The 16,262-nt window shown below is 51.5% G+C and overlaps 1 protein-coding gene across 5 annotated transcripts in view; it reads left to right on the top strand.

Annotated features, from left to right (window-relative positions):
* NOD2 (nucleotide binding oligomerization domain containing 2) overlaps positions 1 to 16,262 on the top strand; it is a 42,245-nt gene that overhangs the window by 17,590 nt on the left and 8,393 nt on the right. For all 5 annotated transcript variants that reach the window (XR_013760155.1, XM_079117272.1, XM_079117271.1 and 2 more), the window contains exons 3-9: positions 2,196 to 2,301; positions 5,023 to 6,838; positions 11,233 to 11,316; positions 11,513 to 11,596; positions 13,711 to 13,794; positions 15,129 to 15,212; positions 15,700 to 15,783. Coding sequence is in view for 4 of the 5 variants with exons in the window: in XM_079117272.1 (XP_078973398.1) it covers positions 2,196 to 2,301; positions 5,023 to 6,838; positions 11,233 to 11,316; positions 11,513 to 11,596; positions 13,711 to 13,794; positions 15,129 to 15,212; positions 15,700 to 15,783 (2,342 nt within the window). In the remaining variant the exon portion in view is untranslated. The remainder of the gene's footprint in view (positions 1 to 2,195; positions 2,302 to 5,022; positions 6,839 to 11,232; positions 11,317 to 11,512; positions 11,597 to 13,710; positions 13,795 to 15,128; positions 15,213 to 15,699; positions 15,784 to 16,262) is intronic.

Here is a 16,262-nt window from a genome sequence, read left to right as displayed (position 1 = left end):
CTTTTTCTGGGTCCTTTCCAGAATATAAATATGCAGACTTTGCCACGGCAGGCAGGAATATTTGCTAGTGGCTTGGAGCGGGCAAGGGAATCTGGAGATCTGTTACATGGACCACCTTGACTCTGTCCTTTGTCATTTCCTTCAGTTTCAGAGGTACCAGATGACGATAGTCTCAGAGTCCCTGCGAGAGTCTAAGGTGTACCTATGCGCTTCTTGACTTCCCTGTTTTCGGCTTAGGCTTTGGCTTTCAGGCATCGTCTAAGTCCACCCCTGTTCATTGAGCACTGTGAGGGGCCAGGTACTGTTCTAGGGGCTGGGGATACGTCAGTGAAAAAGCATCCTGGAGATGCTTACGCTCCAGTGAGGGAGATGGACGATTAGCCGAAGGAAGTGAGGTACAGAGTGTGCCAGAAAGTGCTAAGGGCTATGGAGGGTCAGCGAGGCGTTCTGGGCGTGGAGAGTGTAGGGAGGGCAGGGAGCCAGTGATCTCAGGTTTAAATAGAGTCGTCGCGAGTTCTCACCAGGAAGAGGGGATTTGGGCAAAGACCTGGAGGAGGGGAGGGACTTGGCCATGGCGTAGGGGGGAAAGGGCACTGCAGGCAGAGGCCCAGAGGTAGGAGTGTGCCGGGGATTCTCAGGGAACAGGAGGCCAGGGCTGAGTGGGGTGGGCAAGGCAAGAGGAGGAAGAGGTGAGGTCAGGGCTGCAGCTGACAGCCCGATGGTCATGGACAGGGACTTGGGTCTGTTTTGTGCCTTGAAGATTACCACTGGACTCAGGGGTCAATGGTGCTGTTTAACAGCAGTGGCATGAGGATCTTTGGTTTATAAAGGATTATACACTGACTGTGGCATTGAGATTGGACTGTGGGGACAGGGACACAGAAGGGAGGCCAGTTTGGCAGGCTCTGCTGTTTCCTAGCTGAGCCACGATGGTTCTCGGAGCAGGATGTGCTAGAGGAGGTGAGGGGAATGGTGGGGTCCTACACTGTAGATGAGGGCTGGGGTGGCCATTGAGAGCTCGAGACACATGGGACATCCTGTAAGGGCGCCATACACACCAGATTTTAGAGACAATATGGAGCAAAGAATGCTACATTATCATGCTCTTTTTTTATATTAATTACATGTTGAAACAGTGCTCTTTTGGATATCTTGTGTTAAATGGAATACAGAGTGAAAACTAACTTCATCTTTTTAAACATGAAAGAATCTGGCTGTTAGAAGATTTGAAATCTCACCCGTGGCTCACATTGTATCTTGCTTTCTATTTCTGTTGGACAGTGCTCTGGATATACTTTGAAGATGGGGCCCAAAGGATTTCTGGTGGATTGCAGCTTCAAGGGCGACTCCAAAACTTTGGGGCTAAGCACCTGGAAATGGAGTTGACCTCGGCTGGGAGGAGGAAGGCTGTGGGCTTGGCCTGCGGGGGCAGGTGTATTTGAGTGGAGACGGCAATGGGTGATCCATGCACCAGGCCAGGTGGAGGGACAAGTTCAGGCTGGAGACGAAAGTGTGGGGTCAGGAACAGAGATCAGGTTCAAGCACTGAAGCCATGGGACTTGAAATCACTTCTCTTTCAAGTCATGGACAGCTTCTGGGATCTTCTTCCTTATCTTTGAATGTTTATTTTTTAGGTATTTACTCCTTTAGTGGTTTTGAGAAGGAGCGGGATTGGATGAGTGTGTTCATTTCACCATCCAGTACTGTACCAACTTCTTTAAACTCCTGTGGTCATTTGGTTGTTTCTCAGGCCTTTTATTGTGATGGAAGAGAGGTCCCTATGACATTGTCACTCATGTTGAGTATCCTATATCTTAAATGCTTGGCCCAGAAGTGTTTTGGTTTTCTGTTTTTTTTTTTTTTTCTTTCAGATTTTGGAGTATTTGCATATACCTAATGAGATACCTTGGGGATGAGGCCCAAATCTAAACATGAAATACATTTATGTTTCATATACACCTTATAAACATAGCCTGAAGATAATTTTATACAATATTTCAAATAATTCTGTGCATGCAGCAGTTTCATGGTGTGGATTGTCTACTTGTGAAATCATGTTGATGTTCAAAAAGTTTTGGATTTTGGAGCATTTCAGATTTCAGGTTTTCAGATTAGGGATGCTCAACTTGGTAGAAACCTTCCCACACCCCTCCTCAGCCCTTCTGGAATAATAATGGCTTTTCCTTCTTCCACAGGCAAGAAGGCTGCTCGATCTTGCCACAGTGAAGGCAAATGGATTGGCTACTTTCCTTCTACGGCACATTCTGGAATTACCTGTCCCCTTGTCCCTGCCTTTAGAGGGTATGTGTGTGTTCTTCTCAGTTCATCAGAAAGGAAAAGGAAGTCAGTGCAGATCATGATTAAGAGCAGAACATGCGTTTAACCTATTAGTTGCATGAGCCTCCTGTAAGACTCAGTTTCCTCATTATAAAGCTAACACGACCCCCTGACCCATCAGGCTGTGGGGAGAATGAAAAGATGAAGAGATCAACCTTCTCCCTCAGCTTTCATTGCTTCCTGTGTTGCAGAGTGCTTCCTGGAGCCGCCATGAAGCAAGGGCTAACCACAGGTGTTCCTAACGGTCCCAGCTCTTGTCGTCTGCACTAAGAAGATCCAGATGCACTTTTAGGGATGGGGCAGGAATCTCTGGATCTCTGAAATGTAGCTACTCATGATCAGAAACTCAGGAACTGAGTGGATTTAGAGAACATGGCACCCTTGGTGCCCAAGCTCACCGGCCCCACTTAGGGGTATGAGAGGCTTATCCATATAGCAGGAAGACACCAGGCACCCTGTGGGTCCTTTACAGACAATATATGTAAAGTGGGGGTTTTCTCCACCTTACAGATGTGGAAACTGGGCAGGGAGGTTCATGGCAAGGCCGGGAAGATGGGTCTGACTGCAAACTGTCCTCACCTACACTTTCTTGAGGGGAGAAGGAATCTTCAGTTGTAAAGAAGAGATGCAAGCTGAGCGCTTTCTGAGTCTTGTTTTAGCATCTTTGAAAGGGAAAGCTCATCAGCACCGAAGGCCCTGGAGCTGTGTGCCTGGTGCTGACAGATGGGTTTCCCACCCTGGTCCTGCGAGCCGGAGGGCAGAATGGCTGGAGGCCTGTGCTTGGCATGTGGGTGTGTGTCATCTCCTTCAAGAGCAGGATAGAGACATCAATTCACAGTACCCAGCTGGCCCTTCATTAACGTTTGTTGATATCATTATGCATAGCTGGCTAGGCAGGCACTGCCATGGTGCCAGGTGCTGCTGAAGGTGATAAGTGATGTGTTTATCTTTAAAATGAGATCATTTTTTAGGGATGAATTTGGTATCATTAACACTGACTATGAACCTGCAGCGGAAGTCAGAGTTTCAGAAAGGAGAATCTTGATCTTCTGGTGTCTATCTAGTGCTCCTGATATATCTAGAGGGCAGAAAGAGCAAAGATAATCATCTGCTCTGGGAACAAAAGGGGCCACACAGGCTGGGCATGGTAACATGTGTCTGTAGTCCCGCTACTCAGGAGACTGAGGCAGGAGGATCCCTTAGCCTAGGAGTTTGAGTCCAGCCTAGGCAACATAGCAAGACTCCATCTCAAAAATAACCAAAAAATAGAAAGTGATGACATAGACCGGAGCGTCCGTTTTGTATGACTGCAACTTTGGTGAGCTAAGAGCTCTCTGCGAACCTTACTTGTCAGCCCGAGTTGAGAACAAATGGGCCAGTGTTTGCCTGGGGGCAGTGAAAGCTTGATGATGTGAACCTGCTGACGTCCTGCCAGCCTAGGACTCTGGGCCAGCACTTCTCCATTTCCCGAAAGAGGAACTGAACCCTGACACAGGAAGTGGTTTGTACACACAGGAACCAGGATGACAAAGGAAAAACATCAGCCCTCTGGAAGCACCCTGGGCATGAGAACTCTTCCTGCAGAGGGGACAAAGGGAGGATGGGGACCTGCAGACAGAATTAGAGGATCTTGTCTGAGTGTTCAACCTGGGAACCCTGGTGACCCTGAGGCCCTCAGTGTCAAGTCCCCCCAGATTGTGCAGGTTCATCGCATCACATTCTCCAAGCCCCTTTACCATGGAAGGTAACATAGCCACAGGTTCCAGGGGTCAGTCAGGACGTGGACATCTTTGGATGCCATTGCTGTGCCTCCTGACCACTGTGATAATGGTGAATACGGTTTTGGACTGTTTACCAAGTGCCAGATATTCTTCTAATCTTCATTTTATCTCATTGCTCCTGAAACAATCCTTCGAGATATGGATTGTTTCCATTTCTACAGATCAGAAAACCAAGGCCCAGTTAGGCTTCCTCAAATGAATGGTGGATGCAAGTTTTTCTAAAAAAATATATTTAGTTATAGATGGACACAGACCTTTATTTTATTTTATTTTTTTAAATGTGGTGCTGAGGGTCGAACCCAGTGCCTCATACGAGCTAGGCAAGTGCTCTACCACTGAGCCACAACCCCAGCCCCTGCATGTAAGGTTTTAAACTCAGGTGTGTGTCTGACTTCAGAATCCTAAGCCCTTAGATCCTGTTTCCGTGTAGGAAGAGGCAGCTGAAGCTGAGTGGTGAAGGGACCTGTCTAAAGCCACCCAGCCAACATGGTGGGAGCAACATGAGACCATGGGTCTTGTGACCCCCGCCCAGGACTCCTCCTAATCCCCACAGCCAGCTGGTGTCAGTATTAGTCATGGCACTGGCTGGCGTCTTTGGAGCATTTACTGTGTGTGGGACGTTGTACTTAGCACGTGACATGAATTATCTCAGTTGATCCACGTTAAAGTTCCCTAAGGTAGCGATCACCAGCCTTCCCACTTCACAGGGGAGGAAACAGGTTTAGGGGGCTTCCGTGGCTGTCTTCAGAGCCCACAGCTTGCGAGTGGAGGAGCCGGGATGGACGCCCACTGGCCTGTTTGTCCTGTCAATCAGTGACTTCACATTCCTCCACGCAGCCCACTCGGGTCCCGTCGCATCTGGACCACAGTCCCACCCTCATTCTGCTCTTCCTCTGTCTTCCAGCTGCGGAATGCTGCCAGTACATCTCCAAGCTGAGGAGCACGGTGTCTGCCCAGTCCCGCTTCCTCAGCACTTACGACGGGGTGGAGAATCTGTGCCTAGAGGACGTGTACACGGAGAACCTCCTGGAGCTCCGGACGCAGGCGAGCATGGCCGGAGCCCTGTGGGAGAGCAGTGCCACATTGGGCTTGGAGGAGCTCTTCAGCACCCGCGGCCACCTCAACGAGGACGCAGACACGGTGCTGGTGGTGGGCGAGGCGGGCAGCGGCAAGAGCACGCTCCTGCAGCGGCTACACTTGCTCTGGGCCACGGGGCAGGACTTCCAGGAGTTTCTCTTCGTCTTCCCATTCAGCTGCCGGCAGCTGCAGTGCGTGACCAAACAGCTGTCCGTGAGGACCTTGCTCTTTGAACACTGCTGTTGGCCTGACGGTGGCCAACAGGACATCTTCCAGTTCCTCCTTGATCACCCTGACCGCGTCCTGTTGACCTTTGATGGCTTCGATGAATTCAGGTTCAGGTTCACGGACGGAGAGCGTCACTGCTCCCCGACGGAGCCCACGTCCGTCCCCACTCTGCTCTTCAACCTCCTGCAGGGCAGCCTGCTCAAGGGCGCACGCAAGGTGTTGACCAGCCGTCCCGACGCCGTGTCGGCCTTCCTCAGGAAGTACGTGCGCGTGGAGTACCACCTTAGGGGCTTCTCGGAAGAGGCCATCGAGCTGTATCTGAGGAAGTGCCATCCCCAGCCTGGGCTGGCAGACCACCTCCTCCACCTGCTCCAGGCCACCTCAGCCCTGCACGGCTTGTGCCACCTTCCTGTCTTCTCATGGATGGTGTCCAGATGCCACCAGGAGCTGCTGCTGCGGGGCGGGGGATTCCCGAGGACCACCACAGACATGTACCTTCTGATCCTGCAGCATTTCCTGCTGCGCACCTCCCCGCCAGACGCAGCCGCCCATGTCCTGGGACCCGGGCTCCTCCAAGGCAGGCTCTCCACCCTCCTGCGCCTTGGACAACTGGCTCTCTGGGGCCTGGGTATGTGCTGCTATGTGTTCTCTGCCCAGCATCTCCAGGCAGCCCAGGTTGACCCTGATGACATTTCCCTCGGCTTCTTGGTGCGGGCCCAGAGTGTGGTGCCCGGGAGCAGGCCAGCCTTGGAATTCTTGCACATTACTTTCCAGTGCTTTTTTGGTGCCTTCTACCTGGCGCTGAGTCCTGATGTGCCAGTGGCCTCGCTCAGACACCTCTTCAACTGCCACAGGTCAGGCAGCTCACCCCTGGCTCGACTGCTGCCCACCCTGTGTGTCCAGGCCTCCAGGTGCGAGGAGAGCAGTGTGGTGGCTTTGCTGCAGAAGGCCGAGCCACACAACCTTCAGATCACAGCAGCCTTCCTGGCAGGGCTCTTGTCCCAGGAGCACCGGGACCTGCTGGCTGAGTGCCAGGCGTCCAAGAAGGCCCTGCTGCGGCGCCAGGCCTGTGTCCGCTGGTGTCTAGCCCGCAGCCTCCGCAGGCACTTCCAGTCCATCCCGCCAGTCGTGCCGGGTGAGGCCAAGAGCATGCACGCCATGCCCGGGTTCATCTGGCTCATTCGAAGCCTGTACGAGATGCAGGAGGAGCGGCTGGCGCGGGAGGCTGTGCGCGGGCTGGATGTCGGGCACCTCAAGTTGACATTCTGCAGCGTGGGCCCTGCCGAGTGTGCTGCCCTAGCCTTTGTGCTGCGGCACCTCCAGCGGGCCGTGGCCCTGCAGCTGGACCATAACTCTGTGGGTGACATGGGTGTGGAGCAGCTGCTGCCTTGCCTTGGTGTCTGCAAGGCTCTCTAGTGAGTGCTGCTGGCATTGCGGTCGGGCGTGGCCGGGAGTGCACTGACCTCAGAGTTAGGTGTGGGAGCACCCCTGGGATCCAGAAGTCCTGGCCCAGCACCAATTCTGCCACCCTTCAGTACAACACAGGCCTCACCCCTTCCCATGCTGGGCTTCAGTGTCCGTACATGACAGCTGTACTTTATTCAGTGTTGGGCATACCAGGTACTAGGCTGTGCTTTCCAGAATGATTTCATCTCATCTCCACAGCCACTCTGAGCTGTTGGCGGGGACATTATTATCTCCATTAGCTTTGGTCTGAGGCTCAGAGAAGTGAAGTAACTTGTTCAGAGCCACACAGAAGGGCTGGGGAGGTAGCTCAGTGGTAGAGCACTTGTCTAGCATTTGAGAGTCCCTGGGTTCAATCCCCCGGTACCAAGAAGACAAACCAAAACAAACAAACAAAAAGAGAGAGTCACACAGGAAATTGCAGACTGGGTTTTGCATCTTTCTGTCTATCCGTTTTCTGCTCTCCATCTCATCTCTGGGAAAACCTGGAGGTCACGTGCAAAGTTTTGTGTAATATGTAGCTGTATCAGGAGCTACTTCAAATCAAGGGTGACTTGTGCCCCCTCTGAGACTTTAAAATCCCTGGGAATTTCAGATCGTGAGAGAGAGGAAGTAGAGCAGGGTTTCAGTCTACCCCCACCAATTTTTAAAAATTCTTTTGAACCCAGAGGTGCGTTACCACTGAGCCACATCCCCAGTCCTTTTTATTTTTATTCTGAGACAGTGTCTCTCTGGGTTGCCCAGGCTGGCCTCCGACTGGTGATCCTCCTGCCTCTGCCTCCCAAGTTGTTGGGAACCTAAGTGTGTGCCACTGTACTCCTCGCCGCCCACCCTTTTTCTATCAGGTAGTGCGGTGTGCAGGTAGGATTTCGGCATTACCCGGAGGAGAGAGTACTGCTTTCTGAAGATGTGAAGTGTTGCTCTTTGGGACATCTGTGCCCTCGAGTATGTGGGTCTTTTCTCATATCTTGGGACAGGCAAGGGCAGAGGGTATGCCCAGGTCAGGTGACCAGCATGCTGCAAGCTCCCCAACATCCCTTCCAGCCTTTAAAGGGGGGCATTCTGAGTTCTGTAGAACTCATGAGAAAGCAGAAGTTGCATACTGAAGTTAAAATCTATTCCCAATCTCCTGGGGCTTTTGGGCTACTTTCAGGTGACCTTTATTGACCCTGAGCAAAGGATGAGACCCTCCTTGAATGTATTAGGGTGTGTGTCTTCTCTGAGGCAAAGTAGCAGGCCTTTTTTCCTTCGTGAAACATGGACACCTATGTGAACTTGTGCTGTGGTTTTCAATGGAGACTCTGGTCACAAGTTCATAACACAGCATGGATTATGGGTAGTTAATCTATAATATGTATATTACATACAATTAATATGTAATATAAACATGACTCAATACTTGTTGGGGTCTTGGAGGAAACCGATGCCAACTGGGTAAGTTGAGGAGAGTTTAATAAAGGGACTGCCTACAGGGGTGTGAGCAGGGGTTACGGAGAGTGAAGAGGGATGAAGCGGGGTCCTGGGGCTCGTGACAGTTGGGACCTGAGGCACAGGGAAGGCGTGCTTACTAGCTGAATGGGGGGTATGGCCAGGGCCCTGAGCCTCGGCAGCTTGGGTCCCAGGAGAGTCACTCTTGCCCTCTCTTCTCGCCTCTTGCCTCCGGCCTGTGCCTTCCTCTGGCTGACCCACCTCAGAGGCAGATCCGATGATGTTCACAGATGTCAGCCTCCCAGGACCGAGAGGCCAGGAGAGAAGCGGGGAGTGCATGGGGTCAAGTAAACGGCTCCATATTCCTCTTCCTTGGGAGGGAAGGGGCGTGGTCTTTTGGCTGGGGAATAGGGAGGCCGTCTGTCTGCTGAGCTATGAACAGTGCTTGTTCCTGGAGAATGGGCCTCTAGTGTTTACCAGGTTCTTGAATCCCAGGAGGCCAGGATGATCCTCCTAGACAGTCCCTCCCTAGAGTTCTTCAGTGGGTCCTCTCTCACTGATTAGGGTGTTCCCACGTGGGGAGCAGAAGGTCTGTGGGGAGCTGTGCTCTGTCTCTGTTTTCAGAGAAGGGCAAGGCTGGCTTGGTTCCAACACCTGGTGCTCAGACTGCAGTGAGCAAAGTTGCGAGCTGAAGGACAGGTTTCGGGGCCCACCCCCCGTATTCCCATTCAGTAGGTTGGGGTGGTGGCCTCGGGATCTGTAGCTTTCATGAACATTGCTGATGATTCTGCTTCAGCTGGTCTCACACTGTGAACTACCGGTCTGTAGGCATCCGCCTGAGTTTCCATCAGCAGCTGTCATGGTTTGGATAAGTGTCCCCCAAAGGTCCAGGTGTGAAAAGCTTAGTCCCCAGAGTAGCACTATTGGGAGACGGTGGAACCTTTAAGAAGTGGGCCTTGTAGGAAGTCTTTGGGGTTTTGGAAGCATCCCCTTGAAGTGGACTGTGGGACCCTGGACTCCTTTTCTTCTTCTTTGTTCCCTGACTTGTGATGTAAGAATCTTGGCTCTGTCACACCCTTCTATCATGATGTATGACCTCGCCACAGACCCCAAAGCAATGGAAGCCAGCTGCCCATGGACTGGAACTCCAAACTGTGTATCAGAATAACCCCTTTCTCTTTATATGTTAGTTATCTCAGATATTGCGTTATAGAAACAGGAAGCTAACCAGCAGATGAAGCCATCAACTGAGTTCCGTTGTTCTTTATCCCACACAGCCATGAGGTTGCTTCATGGGCATTTCGTGTGTGTGTGTGTGTGTGTGTGTGTGTGTGTGTGTGTGAGAGAGAGAGAGAGAGAGAGAGAGAGAGAGAGAGAGAGAGACAGGCCAGGTTCCTCTCCCACAATGCCAGGTTGCAATTCCCACTCGAGATCTTTCCATGCCAACTGAAACCCTCAGCCTCTAGGAAACCCTGCACATCAAGTGCCCTCTACAGGGTTCTTTACACCCTGGCTCTCTAGGGCTCTAGGATGATGGGTTTCAAAGTTTCTTGACTGTAACCCACAGTGAGAGCAAGTGAGCAAGTGGTGAGCAGACGCCCTCATGTAGAACTGAAACCAAAACTTCGTGAGATGACTTTGCTGTCTTAGCTCTTGGACACTTTGCTCTCTTCGTCTGTTCGATTTTGGTTTTAAAAGTGCTGCTTAGGCCCTTCAAAATTGGTTCTGTGACACACTAATGGGTCACACAACCTGCAGTCTAAAAACCACTTCTCTAGAAAACTCATTGAAGGTCACAAGGAGGCCCCTCCAGTGTTGTGGTTAGGGGTGGGGTTTGGAGCCAGACTGCTTAGGCTCAATCCCTTGAGGTGCTGTGTAACCTCAGCAAAGTCACTTCACATGTCCGTGCCTCAGTTTCTTCCTAATGAGCATCAGAGTAGTGACTGCTTCAAGGACTTGTTGTGAGGACAAAGTTACTGTTGGGAAGTGACCAGGACAGGCACACAGAATGTTCCACACATGCTAGCGCGCCTGGTTACAGATGACTTGTATTGGTGCCAGGGGCTCACCGGGTATGTGCTCAGCCTGGTGAGGGTGGTCATACAATCACTCCCTTCTTGTAGATAAAGCACCAAGGAATAGCTAGTAAGTGACTGGTCGGGATCACAATGTCCAGATGAGGGACTCTAGTGCCTGAGCTAATAACTGTTGAGTTGGAGTCATGCAAGTTTGTCTGAAGACAAATAAATAATCATGTGCACAGTTGTTAAAATATATAGATCCCTAGGCCCCACCCCACACATAGAGAAGGCCCACTCCAGGCTGGATGCCCAAGAATCTGTATTAGGGAAGCTTCCAGATGACATCGTGGTCAGGCGAGCTGGAGGGGCTTGCTCGGCAGGGTGTGCCCTTCAGGAGCAGTGTTTTGGGTAGAGGACAGCTCAGGAAGGCTTCACTATCTACAGCCTGTTATGCACTAGTTTGGGCCCGTCTCACCCATCTGGTGTAGCGTCTGCTCACTAGGAGGTAGTGACCACCACTGCCCCAAGGGGTTGCCCATCTGGTATAGTTCAGCTTATTTCCACTGGGACCCTTCATTGAGGCCACTGTGGTGATCATTGTCCTTTTGCAAAAATGAAAACTGGGCCTGAAGTTAGACCTGCAATAGTTCGAGGATTCTAGTGTTCTTTGGTAGGGATTCTGAATCCCCACTCCTCGGCCATTCCCACCATTGTCAGCTACCTGGCCAGGGATGCTGGGGGTCTCCATGCTTCTGGGGTGCTCTGTCTTTGTGGTAGTTTCCAGAAGCACAGATGCTGGCACTTTGTGGATATGGGTAAGACTCTCTTTTGGGGTTTTGTACATTTTCTTCCTCTGTTAGCTCCATTTTTCAATTAATTTATTCCATCTCTTTCAGTTTGCGAGATAACAATATCTCAGACCGCGGCCTTGGCAAGCTCACAGAACATGCTCTTCACTGTGAGCAGCTGCAGAAGCTAGCGTAAGTTGGGCTGGGCTGTGGACGTGGGGCCTCCTCTCCCCCAGTCTCCCTGCAGATCGTGCTGTGTGATGGGCTGGGGGGCAGGGCGTTGCATGACTGGCAGGTGCAGTGAGTCCTGCCAGGAGACAATGGGCAGCCTTGGGTTCGAGGGCCACAGGCCTTACATCCATGTCTCCTCTCTCCTGGAACATAATAGCTTGTTCAACAACAAATTAACTGACGGCTGTGCACACTCCCTGGCCAAGCTTCTTGCATGCAAGCAGAACTTCTTGGCGTTGAGGTAAGCCCTGGGTTTTCCTGTCCCCTGGAGGCTAACTTTCAGTGTGGCCTGGTGTCCACCTGGCCTGGCCCACAGTGGGCTCATGACCTCCTGAGTCCAGGGCAGTGTCTTATTGTGAGCTGGGTTTCTCCACTGCCTTGACCTCCTCTGGACCAGCTCTGCTGAGGGGTACCTGTCCTTTTGACCTTCAACCCTCAGGGCAAAGAAGAGTTTCTAGGCTCTTTTCACAGGGTCTTTGGGGTTACCAGGTTCCCTGATGTACATTGAGGGCATCCTGCGGGGGAGGCATAGGGATCTCTGCCCCCAGTGCTATGGCAGCCATTGCTTGTCCCAGAAGGACTTGTCACCACTTGGAGCAGCAAGGTCTGTACCTCATAGGAGCTCTGCCGTGTGCTGCTGCAGAACCTCCTGGTTTCAACTAGAGTCTCTCTCCTGCCAGACGCCAGTTTAGCCTGTGCCCCCGCCCCCAGCTTTTGGATCGTCTTGCCTCCTGTCCTTTGTGAGGCTGTAAAGGAAGACGATGTAAAGATATGCCTTGTGGAAAGAATCTGTTATTTCCACTTGCTGAACTGGGCTTGGGGATGGAAGCTACCATTTTAAAATTTGGCTATGTAGCTCAGTCTCAGTCAGAGCTGCTGAGGCCAAGGCCACAGGTGCCATTTTGCACAAAAGATTGTTCTGCTTTTACCAACTACTCCTCCAGGCTGACCTGGCTCATCTGCCTAGCGAGGGTTGTGGGTAGCACTGGGGTGCTGTACTTACAATTGAAGACCTGGGTTTCTGGTCAATATATCATAGTACTTGAAACCAGGGGCTCTAGAGCTGAGCTGCCCACGATTTGACTCTAGGACCCCTTGGAATTTGAATCCTGATTAGCTGTGTGACCTTGGGTCAGCCCAGTGTCTCTGTGCCTCCATTTCCCTTTCTGTAAAATGAGGATAATAATTATAGCCATCTCTGGGGTTGTTGTGGTTAAGCGAGTTATTATACATGAAGAACTGATGCAGAACAGCGAGTGCTTTGTATAGTAAGCTCAGTGACTGAAAGATCGTGGGCAAGTTATGTAAGCTCACAGCTTGCAAGTCTTATGTTAGTCCTCCAAGAAGGAACTGTGTGGCCAGCCAATTTACTGGGGAAAATGCCTACAAGGAGAAATGGGGAGGGAGCTGGGGAGGCTACAGGGATGGGTCTGACCCCCATGAACCTTGTACTTCAATGTAACTCTGAGAGAGTTCAGCAAGGCCATCAGAGTGCCCTCAAGCAAAATCCACGGGGGTGCGGGGTGGCCAGGGTGTCTCCTGTCTGTCAGTCACTGGGAGGGAGCCTCCTGTGGGAAGCCTTGGGGCAGTGGTCATGGGCTCGGATTCTGGAGCCTCAGTTGCCTGCAGAGAGCTGAGGTTGGAGGTCTGGGAGGTGCAGGCTCATGGTGCCGCACCCCTTCTTAAAGGGGCTAATAATGCCTGCCCTGTAAGATTGTTGAGCCAGAATGTCTTAAAGTTCTTTGAAAAGATGAGAATATATTCTGATTATTCCAGAAAGTGCTGGGTTGTGTGTGAGAGCTTGGGGGATTTTTCTGAAACTCTTGGAGATGTCTGGATTTGGCTTCACCTGGGGCCTTTCTTGCTGGGGTCCCCTCCTACCCTGAGACTCGCCTGTGTCCCTTTTGGGGTTGGCAGTGAACGTGCCCAGAAGGCTCATTGGGATCCTTCCTCTTCTCAGCCACCTGAGTCTTGCAGAACAGGTAAATGCTACCTGTGGCAAAGTGGTCCCTGCAAGTCAGCAGGGGTCATGCTGGAGTGACCAAGACCAACCCGGAAAGGTGTGACAGGGTCCTCGTCCCTTGACAAAACTACCTCCCAAGACAGCTGCCTGCTAGGGCTCCTGCCCAGACCTGTCACACTGCTTTACAAAATAGTACATCCTCAACTCTCCCTTTGCTGGGGACAGCAAAGTTGAAGTTGTGGGAGCCATCGAGCAAGCAACGGAACAGCAGGTGACTGGGGCACCCTGGCGAGGTCTTCACAGCTGTCCTGCCAGGCCTCCCTGCCCCTGGCCCTGATGAGCTTTGTCCTCTGCCCTCTGCTGCACTCTCAGCCTCCTGTCTTCCCTTCCAGGCTCGGGAATAACCACATCACTGCAGTGGGAGCCCAGGTGCTGGCCCAGGGCCTCCGAAGCAATGCCTCCCTGCAGTTCCTGGGGTAGGTCAGACTCTGGGAGAGCTGGGCCTGCATAGAGGAGCTTGGGAGCTTTCAAGAATGTGGAGCAGGTGAAAAGCACCAGTTATAAGGTCCCAGAGGCAGCTTGGCTTCCCTGGTGGAAGGGCAAACTGGGGAGTGAGTGGGTGGCCCTCAGCCACCTGTGCACTTGCTTCATCTGATAAGCAGGAAGTTCAGGATGTCAGGGTTGGGGGACGGTTGTGCCCTGAACCTGGGACAGGAAGCCCTCTGGTCCTTGGGGTGCTTAGGGCTGTGCTTTGGCCGTATCCTGGAACCACTTTGTGCTTCTGAAGAACACTGTGGTCTGGACCCCACCCCAGACTAATGCAGTGAACGTACCCAGAGGATGTGCATCCAGAGTGAGGACCCCTGACCTAGAAAGGACGCGGAAGGATAGTAGACCAGGATGGGAGGGTGCTGCCTAGGTTCTTCAGCACTTTCCCTGGCAGTAGGGCCATGGTGCCTGCCGGGGAGGCGGGGGGAGTCAGCCATTTGCTTTGAGAGGAGTCCCACACCGACAGGGCTCCAGAGTGCGGCTCCCCTGCTTGCTGGGAAGAACATCTGTCCCTCCAGGGTTGCACCCATGCTGTCCCAGGCAGCCCCTCTTCTGCTCCATGTGACTTGCTGTCCATTAGATAAGAACCAGGGTTTTAGGTTCTGAGACTATAGGAAGAGGGAATGACCTTAGGGACAAGGTGTTTCAAATCATTTCACAAGCAGGCAGGTTGCCCATGAGTTCAACTGGAGGCAGGATTAGGACCGTGTTGCTCCAGAAACCCGCACCTCGTCCAGGCTGCAAGGGTAGCAACAGAGTCAAAAACAAACTACAGTGGGTAAGAAGGGGAAGGATTTGGACATCATGAAGGAATTGGGGTGTTAAGAAGAGCAAGAGATAAGGAGCTGACTTGCAGGAAGAGAGTTAGACTTGTCCTGGGTGGTCCTGCAGGGTAGTTACAGACGTGGGTGGCAGCTACCAGGAAGCAAATCTGATCTCAAGGTCAGGAAAAATGTTACAACTCTGTGAACAGTGGTCGAAGGCGAGTTCCCCATCCCTGAAGGTATGGGATGTTTGGGCCTCTATTGTATCTTAAGTCTGATTTGAAGCCCCCAAAGTCTGAGGGAAGTTGGGCCATCCCACCAAAAAGATGGCAGCGGATCCACTCTTCTGGGACCAACGTGTCCCAGTGAGACCTCTCTGGGATTGGGTGGCCCTGTCCCTCTGGCCGGGGCTGCAGAGAGCAGGAGAACATTAGCATGGGTCTAAATCCAAAGCAGGACCCACTGACACTGTCTGTTGACTCCATTGGTCTTTTCAGGTTCTGGGGCAACAAGGCGGGTGACGAGGGTGCCCAGGCCCTGGCTGAAGCCTTGGATGATCACCGGAGCTTGAAGTGGCTCAGGTAAGCCTCAAGGTCTGCCTTACATTTGTCATAGGCAGAGCCAGGTCAAGAGGAAGGAGCTCAGGCCCGTTTTCAAGGTGGTTGAACTTATTTCCATTCCCCTGTATTAGGTAGTCCTGGAGGAAGAAATACCATTGGTTTGGGGTTTGGGACACTTGAGGATTCCTGGGTGACTCTGGAGATGACTCTTTTCCTCTCAAGCAGCTATTTCTCCATCTGAAAATTTAAGATCTTGAGACAAACTGTCATATTGTATCTTAAAGACCAATTACAATCCACTGGTAGTGGCTGTCCAGTGCCCCTTGTGAGAAAGGATTCTAAGGCTGCTCCTGGGCTTAAAGAGTACTGTGATCAATAAGCAATGTCTGAAATGGAGCACACCAGGCCAGTGGGGCTATGTGTGCCATACATTTTGCCCTTCACAGGTTAGCTTATCTCTGAGATCTGTCACTGCTCTGATACTTTTCTGTTTCATGACTATGTCCAGCCTGGTGGGAAACAACATTGGCTGTGTGGGTGCCCAAGCCTTAGCACTGATGTTGGAAAAGAATGTGGCACTAGAAGAGCTGTGGTGAGTTTGGGGGATTTTCTGCTCTGGGGAGGCAGATAACAGCCTTTCTCAATTGCCTGGTCTCATTCGAAGAGCAGCTGTGTGGATAAGACATAGGGTGGATGATTGAGTGATTGATTGATTTTGTCTTTTTATATACTGAGTGGTATGAAGCTTAGAGTCTAATGTATAGATCCTGATTTATTTTATTTAATTCTTTTTGCTAGTTTACTGATTTGTTTACTGCCTTCACACAGCAAAATGGGTAAGAGCACAGACTCTGGCATCAAGGAAGCTGTAAACTTAGGCAAGTTAAACTTAGGTTTCTCACCTGTAAAATGAGGATGAGAATGTTTCCAACTATGAAAAGATATATATAAAAATTAAGTTAGGTAGTGCCTGTGAAAGCTTAATTTAGTGCCCGTCGTATGGGTAAGCATACCACGGATGTTAAATGATAGCAGTGAACTTATTACTTCTACTATAGTCGCAGCTGCTTC

Source organism: Sciurus vulgaris, assembly GCF_902686455.1.
Source record: "Sciurus vulgaris genome assembly, chromosome: 17".
NCBI classification, from domain to species: Eukaryota; Metazoa; Chordata; class Mammalia; order Rodentia; family Sciuridae; genus Sciurus; species Sciurus vulgaris.
Note: the sequence above shows the minus strand (reverse complement) of the source record. Positions and strands in the feature narration are given on the sequence as shown.